Source organism: Bactrocera neohumeralis, chromosome 2 (genome assembly GCF_024586455.1).
Source record: "Bactrocera neohumeralis isolate Rockhampton chromosome 2, APGP_CSIRO_Bneo_wtdbg2-racon-allhic-juicebox.fasta_v2, whole genome shotgun sequence".
NCBI classification, from domain to species: domain Eukaryota; kingdom Metazoa; phylum Arthropoda; class Insecta; order Diptera; family Tephritidae; genus Bactrocera; species Bactrocera neohumeralis.
The window spans coordinates 90,502,964-90,515,777 of NC_065919.1; the positions used below are offsets into that span (position 1 = coordinate 90,502,964).

The window sequence follows — 12,814 nt, forward strand, 5'->3', positions numbered from 1 at the left end:
TTCGGTGACACCCGAACTTAGCCCTTGCTTACTTGTTTATATTTATTGTTATTGCTTATGTTCAATGTGCTTTGGTTAGGAAAGAAAAACTCCTGTGTTCGAACTACTAATTAGCCAATACAAATTTGCATAGGCGTTTAATTTCCATTCCCGCCAGCTGGGTAGGATGTCTGAAGATATGCGCTCTCAAGGCTTGACCTCCCAAACGCGGGGCAGTCAAGACGGAAGTGCTGTGTTGTTTCCACCTCATTTTCTTCCATACAGCTTCTGCAGATGGCGTCTGGTATAATTTTCAACCTTATTCATGGCCGCCAATAGGAAAATGGCCCGATAAAAGCCCCAAAACTAGGGAGAGGCTAGCCTTACTGAGGGCAAGGAGATTAATATGTAGATCTCTTGCGATCGATCTTAGACCAAAAGGATTTTACGATAGCGCATATGCCAATGGTGGCCCAGCGCGGACCAAGAACTCAAGATGATACGGGAGCACTGATCCGCATCCATTCTATCGATAGCGGTTCTAGAGTGCATTTTCTTGCTAGCTCATCAGCTTTACAGTTTTGCGATTCCGCTGTGGTCTGGCACCCATACCAGTCTTAGCACAAAGATGTTCGATGCTAATGATAGCGTGGTTAGGCATTCTTTGGCCAACCCTGAACGTACTGTTAATGAGTTCAAGGCTAGTATAACCGCTCTGCTATCTAAATGGATGGTCACTTCTCTGAAGGAGGCTGGTCTTCGGAGCAGGCAATCTACTGCTACCTTAATGGCAGCAACCTCAGTCTGGAAGACGCGGCAATAGCCAGAAAGTCTGAAACTGAAGTTGATAAAGAGCTACTACTTTTTAGGTAATATGTATGTATATCTTTTGAAAATTTTTTAAACATTACCCTATTTTTTTTGTCTTAAAATATCTAAATTTTTTTAGTACTTACTATTAATGATAAAAATAACATGAAATATGAATAAGTTGTAACTGTTTTTATTTAAAATTAAAAAATGTATTAATATTAAAATTTTTTGGTTTTATACAAATTTAGGTTGACATTATTTTGTTTCAGAAATGAAATTTCAAAATAACGCAAGTCACCTGCTATAAAATTTTCTTCAGTTTTCTTTACTTTTTTATCTAAAATATACTTATAGTTTCATGCTAATTCAGATTTGAAGATTTTGTTTCAATATCTCAAGTGGTTTTCTTTTTATACGGTTTGTTGCTTCTCCTGTAAACCTATGAAAAGTGATGTTGCGTTATTTTGCATTTAAGGTGACGATATATCGAATAAATAAATATCGCTCAACAAGATCAGAACAACATTATTTTCTACTGGCGAAATAATCTACCCTAAAAGCTGTGTTTGCTGTGGCCACGCGATTATATTTGCTTTTGTTGTCATGTAACCTTCTTATAGCGCGTGTTTATTCCGTCTAACGGTATTTTACAGGTGAGTTGCTGAGTATTTTTTATGTTCTTAAGCCGCTTGTAGATGGTGTCTTGCACAGTTAATATTACAGTGGTTGTTGCTCGCTAACGCGCACTTATCGGCACACTTACTCACACACATACACACATACAGTGGAGCCCCCGCTCCGTTTTTGTTTTCTGCTGGCGCAGCGCCTGTTTTTGTGCCGTCATCGCTTTGTTTGGCCCGCGAGCGACACAGAATTTTTGCTTTTTCTTTTCATTCCCACTGATTCGCTACTCAAAGGTTGTTTGCTTGCAACGTGCCAACGTGCCGCCATCTGGATACGCATTTCCATGTTATTTCTTATTTCCGCCGAAATAATGCAAAAGGAAATCGAATTCGTATCACTTTCGGATATTTCGGTTAGAATGGCGAAACACGCTTCAAGCCTCGGGAATTTCGGTACAGTATTGTGTTCGGGGATATGTGACAGAGACGGAGGGTGCCACTTTCGTAGCATCCCTTCATTTGTTGGGTTATTTGTTTATTCGTTTATTTGCGAATTCGTTTGATTCTTACGCCATTACACATACACACACATCCGCCGCTAAATAAAAAGTTTTAATATACATTAACATGTGTGTGTATGTGTGAGTATGTTCACAGTCACATGACGTGTTTGCTTCTGGAGCAAAATTGAAATTTATTGTCTCCAATTGAGTGCACCTTCGCATATAGGACTGCAGACATATTCAAAACATTCACCACCGGCGACATACGCACACATACTTATATTGCTATGTATGTGTGTGTGGCTATGTTTACGCTCATATCGCATCATTCTTCGAGTTAAATGAAACGAAAAGATGCAGAAAACCAGAGGCAAGTGAATTCATGTTATTCGCAAACGGAGATGACAAGGCTTAAGGATATCGATGTCTGCTTATAATGTGCTACATATTAAACTTTTGCCCTGCGACTATAAATAACAGGTTGGCATACGCCATAAACAATACGCAGTGCACGAATTGTGCGTACGCAGGCGGTGGCGGCGGGGCGAGGGTGTGTGTTGTTGGATTGTCAAAGGCTTGCTTTGGCAGACAGGCGCCCGAGAGCCATGTGCAAAGAGCAATTGAGTCGCTGGCACAGCTGTCGCCGAAGGTCAATGTTAAATAAATAACTGTATATAAATTATTTGTATACAATTAACTGACAGCATTTTCTTGCGGAACGTTTAACTTCGGGATAATGGCAATGCTGGTAACAAATAGCTTCCAGTTGTGTGGGTTTGGGCCGCTATTGTGCATTCGATTTGAGTCAATGAATTGAAATGATTTCGAATAGAATTCGGTGAAATTAGAATCCGTCGCCCATGTCGCTTTCACAACTGTAGCTTCAGGTATTTTTCAAAAATAAATATTGGATGATGCTGCTTCTCATAAATTCTGGTAAATATATTGAGGGGTGTTCTAAGAAACGGGTAAACCTTGAAATATTCTCTTGAGTGAAGTAGTTTCGGTTTTCATAATATTACCAAATGTCTTATTTTCAGCAATAATAATTTTTTTAATATCCCAATATAAATAAGAGAGCGTGTTTTATTCATAACTGTGTTTCTTTGTGCCTAAAATAAGTAAATTTGAACCAAAACTTGGCAAGCCCCTATATCAGTAATATCAGGATTTTTAAACATCCGTCTGACTCTACTCTATATGGTTGGTTTTACACTTTAAAGTATTTCCTTGGCTTTAACTGCAAGTTGCAAGAGTATAAAATGTTTTATTACACCCGAACTTAGCCCTTCTTTACTTGTTTTCAAAGCCCTAGTATGTAACGCTAATTAGTCTTCATTTAACATTGAAACAATGTGATATGTAAAATCGGACCCAATTAAGGCGCGTCCAATAATCCAATAATGCTTTCATCCGCAATTCGCAGTCGCAAATGCACACAACATTGTACGAAGATTGGTTTTTACACCGAACGACGCACGAGTGTGCAAAGACGCATTTATGATTAGCTTTGAAATATTCATGCATACGAATGTACATACATACATACTTGCATCGCTGCTCCATTTCCCTTGTGCATGCAAAAAGCCTTAGAGGCGCCTAAAAAATTGCGAGCAATACGTTGGGCATTTATAGATCGGCGTAGGATAAAGTGGACTGAATGAAATTGTGCAAATTCCCAAATCGTTCACACAAAAGCGGCCAAATAAAAAATGTGGCGGCTGCGTTCACTTCCATTAGAAAACAACGCGTACAATTACTGCCAAGCGGCAGCCAACTTTGCATGCATTGCCATATACTTGTATATATATACCCACGTATACAAACGTGCAGAGGCATTCGTGTGTGGTAATGACGAAAGAATAAAATCAGCAGCATCAACTGGAAAAACGGCAGTTGCTCTTGCGTCGCCCGGAAACCTGGTTTAGCGTGCGAAAATGCGCTTGGCTCTGAGAGCGTCTGCATCTGTGTGAATATATATGCATATATAGCTATGTAGTATATGTAAGTGAGTGTAGGCGCAATAATCCCCTAAGCCACACGTGACTGAGTCTATTCCTGCAGCTTTATTTGCCACACTCTGCTGCATGCCAGTGCCGCCTGACAGCCACCAGCTGACAGCCGCATCCAATTAAATGCCACTTGTGCTGCTATTATTCCTGCCCACTGCACCCCGCCGCTCTCCAGTTCCTCCAGTTTTGCCCACCGTTCGTGCGACCAACGCTGCAATTGTTCTGTACACCCGTAGGATGCTGCCTGGTTTTGTGCCATGCCGCTTGTTGCATACAGTTAGCTGCCTTCATTACGTTTTCCACTCATTCTTCATACATGCACACATACATATGTATGTATGTAAGTATATACGCTTGGTGTATTCTTTTTTATTGCCGATTTTTACGCCTCAGTTCTCCTACTCACCTGTAAAGTGGTTTGCCCGCGCTCTCACGAAACCACAATACCATATAAACTCTGTCATCCTTCGCTTCCGGCTCAATGTCACATGGCAGCGTTGCGGTGCGTCCCAGCACGGCTTCTACGAGGCCAAAGGATACTGCAAATAAAGAGATACAAAGACGTGAAAAATTAGCAGGGCACAAATGAAATTAGGATACACCGTTAAGCAAGTAGTTGTGGGTGAGGCTCAGGTAGTTTGTTATCAGGGAGAACGACAAAAGAATAATGCTATTGTATGCTAAATTTTAGAAGCTAATTTTTTAATTGTGTGTTATATGAAATAGTATTTATTTAAGCATACTGGAATTAATAAATCACAAAATCATGAAAATGTTTTTTTTGAGTTCTAAATAATTTGTCATTTACTCTTTCTCTTTTATTTTAACTACCTAGCGTACATATGTATTTTCCTCAATACACAACTCGTTTTCGTATAGAATTCCTCCTTAAATGCTAATGCCAAAATTAACTGAATTAACAAGTTTTCAATAAAATTGAAAAAACAGTCTGGAAACTGGAAATTTTTCTTCCCCCCGTATTATACAAAATTTCCATTTATATGAACTTTTTATTAGTTCTATATGTTCTAAGCACACTACATATAGTGCTTTTATATGTTTACTTAATATATAGCGAAGCAAAAGGGTCTAGTAGTGAAAGAGGGCAAGACGAAATATCTCCTGCTATCAAACAAACAGTCGTCGCACTCGCGACTAGGCTCCCACGTAGCTTTTAGTGTTGCTCAACGTCGTTTAACAGTCGTATTAGTTTAGCGGGGATACCAAATTCAGACGTCGCGGCATAAAGGCAGCTCCTTTTCGTGCTATCAAAAGCAGCTTTGAAATCGAAGAAGAGGTGGTGTGTATCGATTCTCTTTTCACGGGTCTTTTCCATGATTTGGCACATGGTGAATATCTGGTCAGTTGTTGATTTTCCAGGTCCAAAGCCACATTGATAAGATCCAATCAGTTTGTTGACGGTGGACTTTAATTTTTCAGACAATACACTTACTTGCGTGAGCTTCAGCAGTAATTTTGGTATATTTGATAAAATAAAAACCATTTTGCAAAAGAAGTTATTTGTTATGGCTATTTGTTTCAGATTATGAAATTTTGTCGGGTGTGGATCGTGGGTGAAGAATTATTAATTTTATTGAAGGGTCTGTTGGTGACAAAATTTGAAACCGTTTGTACCTGACCCTATAATTTTAATGCATCTATACTCCAAATGACCTAAGCCAAATCAAAACAAATTTTCTCACAAAATTGTTTTTGTTATCTCCCTCGACAGTAAGATAAAGGATGAAATCGGACCTACTCAATCAAGTTCAACCAAATTCCAGACCAGACATTTCTTTGTTACGGTGGAACAAATAGCGCAATCGGGCTACAACCACACCTACTTTCAATATAAAACAATTTTAATCTGATTCTTTCACTTTCCAGTATTCGAATCAAGCACCAATAAATTTATAGGCATATATAATTACACGAATAGTGCCTTTGAGGTAAGGTGACACACCAAAAATTGTCTAAATCGGGCCACAACTATTCAAGTCCCTCATACCGAATATGTAGACGCCAGTTCCAATTGCGAAGTTTTTACCGAAAATTTAAGATATCCCATCAGATGCATATAATTATTCATTTCAGGAAGTATAAAATATTCGGTTACTCCCGAACTTATCCCTTTTTTTACCTGCTTTTTTCACTCTCTGAAAACAAAGATAGACATCTGAAAATAAATTGGTCTCGCCTTCTTGACCATATTCTATATATATATTCGATTAATTCTAAATGTTGCAAAAAGCCGTTAGGTGAACAAAACTGTTGTACCTTTGCAACATGTTGCGGGAATATACTAAATAAATAGATTAGGCGGCTGCAATATTGTTGTACAAAATAATTGTCTGCGGATACAAAATTAAACAGAGGAAAGCAATAACGGAATCGAGTAAAAGCAAACAAATATAATTACAATTTCCATTAATTGGCGCCGCATTTTGGGGATTCACTTTGACCATACAAATCTAAGGAATCTGTGATCATTTCTGCCAATAAAGGTGAACAATAAACTGACAATAAAGAAGACCCTCCACACCTACGTCTCGCCAAGCTGAGGTTCTTTTTTTCGATTTGCCATCTCAGACGCATAATCACAGTCACTACGTGCGTGGGGATATTAATGTCGAATTGACGATTATTATCGTTTTTTGTCGTCTCAATTCTCTTTTGCATTTAAATTGCCAATTGATTGCGTTGAAGCGCAGAAAACGATTACGGTGATGGCATTACGGCTCTTTGAATCGGAGCTGGTGGTGTCGGTGGAGCTTGATCCTTTCGAAATGAGCAGCAAATGCGCAAACCGAAATCTTATGTTTGCCGAAAGTAAGCAACAAAAGCAATCATACGCACACGAAAAAGAATGAGGAAAGCAAACTAACAGAAACGCATGTGTGTATGTGTAGCTGACAGGATATGTGGCAAACAACAAGAGATTTGCGACTGCACCACCAGACTCGCACACACATATAAATATTATTTTGTATAAGTATGTACATACCGTAGTATATACATACATACATGCGGTTACACAACAGTCAACAGAGCAAGGAGCCCAAGCGTCTTAAAACATAGGGTTGTGTGCAAATTTTCACTTGATATGCTATTGTTGCATACTCCCGAGATGCTGCAATCTCTATTTGTGCAGGGATATGTAAATTCATGTGCTTATTCACACACAGTGGCATATATGACTGCACATATGTATGTTTGTAAACACGTACGCAGCTTATATGCAAGTTTGGCTATGTGTGGCGGCGCTTGACTTGAAGCCGACATTAATGAGGCAGGTGATGCCACCAGCATTAGGAGTGGAGGAAGTAATTATCAATCCTAGAAAGTGCCACCTTCGCACACAGAGCACAGAACAATACGTTGCCATCTTGCTGCATTTTCTGGCAAACCATGGAATTTACTTTAACTATTCCTAGAAATCATTAAGATGCGAATAAAGGAATTCACTGCAATGCTCAACCGCTAACTCAAGCTGTCATATGAAACGCATCGCAGTCAAGCGAAGCGGCGACGAGTTGAGTTGAATTTAGTGAAGTCAAATCGAATCGAGTTAAGGTAAATGGAATGTCAAGATGTTGTGCAATTTCGAGGGGATTCGAGTTCACTCACGACGGTGTCCCCGTTCCATTTGCCTTTGCTTGCGCTGTAAGTGCGTATTGCTATCTTATTTAGCATCTATGCAGATGCGTGTCTTGGGCTAAGCGCTTTTGTTAGACTTGCGGAATTGGGTTAATTTGCAGTTAAAGTAAATTTACAGAGAAGCAATGACTTGGAAGATGTGTCGTTTTCGATAAAAGAGTGGACACAATCGGATTTCTGCATTGAACGCTCAGATTATTGACACTTTAATGATTTCGCACTCAAACCAATCAACGGCATTCTCAAATGTTGAGCTTAGTAACTTGGTTGGCAAACGAGTTTTGCTATTAAAGTTTAATTTAAGACGATACGCCGCAAAGTTTTCGCTGAGATATTCACAAATGTTTTATTTAACTCTCGAATAACCAAAGGGCAGCTAAGTCTGATTTATTCAAAATAACAGAAATCATAATTTTTTTTCAATGAAACTATCAGTACATGCCAATACTATAGGGGCTATAACTATATTCGAGTGGATTGATAAGAGATGGCCTAAATTGATTAATACCATAGTGCATTGTTGTAAAACTCAGAGGATGTGTTAGAAAGCTACTGCTCTTCCGATTCTTTTTTTTTTTTAGGTATTATCATTAATTTGAGACATTAAAAGCAATATTTATTTCCCTCAAATATTTCGAACTTTGTTCCTATAAAGGTGTTTTTGCTGTGTTTTCCTTCAGTACTTCAATATGAATAAATTCTCTGCCTAAAGTTGTTTTGGTGAAAACTTATGTAGGCAAGAGATTTTGCATTTCAGAAATTCTACTTTAGTGTTACAAAGAAGAGTCGGTTGTGCATTGGATTGTGTCTGGTGATGAAAAATGAATCCATTTAGATAACCCTCAGTGCAAAAAATAAATGTTTTACCCGACTATCCAGTCAAATCAACGGCAAAGCTGAATGCCCATGATGCCAAGGGAATTCGGGTATTCTCTGTATTTATCCGGAATTCGCAACTTTCCACGAAGCAATAATTATTCAGAAAAATAACACTCGGCCATATGTTACAACTGCCATCTGGCATTTGGAAAGTAGCGGCTGCAAAATTTTGCATCACCCAAACTATCCCCTTCTGATTAGCATTTCTTCGGTCGGTGCGGAACACACAGCTTCACATCAGAAATTGACAAATGGGTTTATTATTTCTTGGCCGCCAAGCACAGGCCCTTTGTGATAGAATACACAGATTATCAGAAAGATGAAAAAATATTACGGCTTCTAATGCAATACTAATAATATAGTTGTACCTCTTGTTTTCGAATAAATATTGAACTTTTAAGAAAAAAATTGCTCCAATATAGACAAAATAGCAGCTGCCGCCAATAATTGGGTTCAGCGTCTGGACTTCTGCAAGCGTTCCCGTGGTAGCAATGTTAAAAAAGATCGAGTTCCATACATAATGGCATAGAATGTACTTTCACAGAAATAAAGATTTTCATGGTTTGATTTTGTTTTATTAAAAAAAAAAACCTTTTATAGCGCTCTTGTTGAAAAACCCGTTATAACTTTTGTAGTCGTTAGTTTTCTTTTATTAGAGGGTTTTGCGTTAATCGCAACATGTCCAGAGAACACCTTGGAAACCTTTGTATCATTAACCTTCATGTCTTTTATTTCACTGTCTATGATAAATTGAGAAATCAGTTGAAACTTTGAGCATTTCCCAAATCGTTAGCCAGTTTTATATGTAAATCAGATATATATACTTGCATATATGTAAATGTGTCAAAACTTCCGTCCAATATATGTCTAGTTACGCAAGCTTTGTCTTCACTTACGGCTGTCGTTAATAAATAATGCTAACTCGATAAAAATTGCGGTAATTATTCATTCGCATGTACACTCATGCGCTTACGTGTGTATATGTGTGTGTATTTATGTTATATCACCATCAAAGACAATCTTTAATAAATTCAATTTCCATAAAATCCGCATTTAATACACCACCACCCCATCAGCGGGGGCACGAGTCCACCATAATACACTGTGTGTTGGCGCAATTTTGACAATTGCCTTACACGTGCGAAATCTAAAACACGAAGTCGTAGATCTTCGTGAGTAAATGCGAGTTTAAGAAGGTGGCCGTGGGTGTGCAGTTGCACGGTACAAGGACATGCCGTGAATGGCATGTGAGCTCCAACGCCCTGCGGTTTAATTTATTACCCACAGTAAAAGTGCACAAAACTGCCGCTTTTCATCTCGGGTGTGCTTGCGGTTAAATACAGACACATTCACCCACCAGAGCTCAAATGAAAATTGATGTGCGAATACTTGTGCACATGCGAGTGTGTTGGTGTTTATGCTTCGAGGCGTGTATCATGCACAGAGATCTGTGTGCATGTAGAGATGGCTGCCAAAAATCTGGAACGCAGCGCCGCCTGAGTGCTCGTGTCTCGGCCAGCTGTGGAGCAAATATATGGACGGGGCGTGCAACACCTACTCCAGGTGTATATCTGCTTTTCGTTGGAATAAGCCCACTTGCCAGCAGCAGACAGCAACGAAAATGGCAATGCCAGCGATAAAATTAACATAATTTGCGATGTCTATGTTTGCCCGAGCGCACTCGTCCGCCCTGCAGGAACTGCATACCGATCAGTTGAAAAAAACACCGATACCGTTATTTGAGAATGGGTTTACCTAACACTGTACAGCGATTAAAAAATTAGCCTAATGTGCTGCAAGACCCAATTCTGCTCCACTTGTATCCAATTTATAATTTTTTTCTCATTTACGCACGATTTTCGGTTTCGAGTAATTACCAAGGTTTAACCGTTCATAGAACTGACTTCGCTACAGGGAACGAAGCAGAAACGTGAAAATCCATTCCGGTGCACAGTGAACGATTTGCCCAAAGAGAAATCACTGAAACGGTTCGGGACAAAATCAAGCAAAAGAAAAATGATGAACATTCAGAGCAATCAGCGGCGAAATACACACAAACATACCTGTCCATATAACGTGCGTGTTCTCATACGTATGACGTAAGGACGTATAATAATTCTTATATTTTTGGTGGCAAAAAAAATCTAGGAAGTGTGACGACAAAATATATGAGGTGATGGACCAGATGAATGCGAACAATTTTACACGAAATATTTATGTGTGAAAAACGGCAAGAAAAGTAAACAAATAAAAAAGACAAAACAAAAAATCGCTATCTTCCTTTTTCTTTGTAAAATTTTGGCTGATGACGCTTAAGTGGAAACCATTAATGATTCTAAGATTTTGACTTTTGTTAAACATACTTTTATCCCACCCACATCGAAATAACAACTTTCTCAATAAGAAAGCAGGAGCAGAAGTTCGGTGAAAAGGGAACAATCAATAAACCATAATTCGTTGGGATAAAACATTTTAGGAAATCTAAAGTATGTATGTATTTATAGCATATCAACTTGAGAACGATACAACGTCAGGCCTGGTTTTCCAACGAAGGACTCGAAAAGAAGTTCTTAGAATGGGCATTTAATTGTATAATATGGAATTGATGGGCACAGACATTTATATTTGAATTCAACCACTGCTACATTTGTGGCAATGTCGAGAGTTATATCAATTCAATCAATAACCTTGGTTAATCGGTAACAATTAAATAAATAAAATAAGTTACTTATCTATAAACAAATACTCCGACCGATATAAAGCTATGGTGCACAACTCTGGGGATTTACTAACGCAAATAATAAGAAAGTCATCCAACAATTTCAAAACAAAGTTCTAAGACCAATTGTCGAAGCGTCTTGGTATTGTATGTGTACTGATATAGAGCGTGATCTAGGCGAAGCAAATGGGTTTGGCAGGGAGCGAGGGTATAACTTCGAAGTCGTAGATAATTTCGTCTATTTCCTCACTCATTATTCCCGTTTTTCTATATGGTGCAGGAGCATGGACGATGACAACATCTGATGAGTTTACGTTACAAGTTTCCGAGAGAAAGATTCTGCGGAAGATTTATAGTCCTTTGCGCGTTGGCCACGGTGAATATCGCATTCGATGGAACGATGAGCTGTATGAGATATACGACGACACAGTTTAGCGAATGGATAAAAATACTCCAGCTCTGACTGGCGTGCTGTTGTTAACTCGGCGCGTAGACGGTGTCTACGCCAGTAAAGAAGAAGAATAACTTCCGGTACATATGGTTTCTTAGTTCTATGCGGTCTTCGACAAGTTTTCACCCGATTTTATTCATTCTTTTCGCTTAACGGCCCTTTTTTGGCGTAACAGCGACCTGATTTACTCACCTTCGAACTAGTCCTTGATTTTTTGAATAGGAATATGTGTATAAAGTATGTGTTTATTCATCAAGATACTTATTTCAAATTTTAATCAGTAGCAATATGTTGCAAGAGTATAAAAAGGAGTCTACTCTTGCAGTAAATGTAGAGCGCGCTTTTGCAATGTTATGTAATTTTGTTGTTCACACGCCATATAATTAACCCCTAAACCCTTTTTCGCTACATAAGAGTTCCGAACACCTTTTTGTCTCATGAAGAAAGTCTTTTGAAAAGAAATATAATTAAACTTTGGACTGTGTATTTTTATTGTTTTTGTTTGAGTAGCGCCAAATAGGTGGTCTCCTTGTAAAAAATCATTAAAATATTGTTTCGTAATTTAGTCCTTCTCCTCCACCTGCTTGACCAGGAAATGAAAAGAATATGCTATACCTATAAGCCGCATGATGACGCCACGAAATTTTGCAATTTTTTCCAATTCCATATTATATGCTTCCCGAGTATAATAAAAGCAACATACACGCAGACAATGAAATGCAATTTTACACTTTGGCACCTTTTGACAAAGCAAATGTCAACGATAGCTGATCCGTGAACGGAATGTGAGAAAAGTAGCAATGTACAAAAATTTTAACAAAAGAGATTATTTCGCTTGACTCCGACCCAGCCGCCAACCGACCGAACCGAAGCCGCAAACATGCAACGCCAAATAACGACTGACACAAAAGCGAACTTAAAATGAAAATAAAAGGATCAAGCAAGCCAAAGGAGTAATAGTTGATAGGGCGAACGACCAGTGTAATACAGGCGAATATTATATAATGCTGTTGCCTTTGCATACCAACACACACATATAAGAGTTTGTGTCCATGTGTGTGTATGGTGCTTAAGAGCACTAAAACATAGAACAAATAAGGGTCAAAAGGACGAACAACCGCAGCAGCAATCAGTGAGTGGATATTGTTGAAATGTAGAAAGTGTTCGAGGCTACCGCA

General features: G+C 38.7%; 1 protein-coding gene across 2 annotated transcripts in view; it reads right to left on the reverse strand.

Moving 5' to 3' along the window:
- LOC126767716 (uncharacterized) overlaps nt 1-12,814 on the reverse strand; it is a 209,408-nt gene that overhangs the window by 82,831 nt on the left and 113,763 nt on the right. For both annotated transcript variants that reach the window (XM_050485263.1, XM_050485262.1), the window contains one exon: nt 4,337-4,469. In XM_050485263.1, the coding sequence (XP_050341220.1) occupies nt 4,337-4,469 (133 nt within the window). The remainder of the gene's footprint in view (nt 1-4,336; nt 4,470-12,814) is intronic.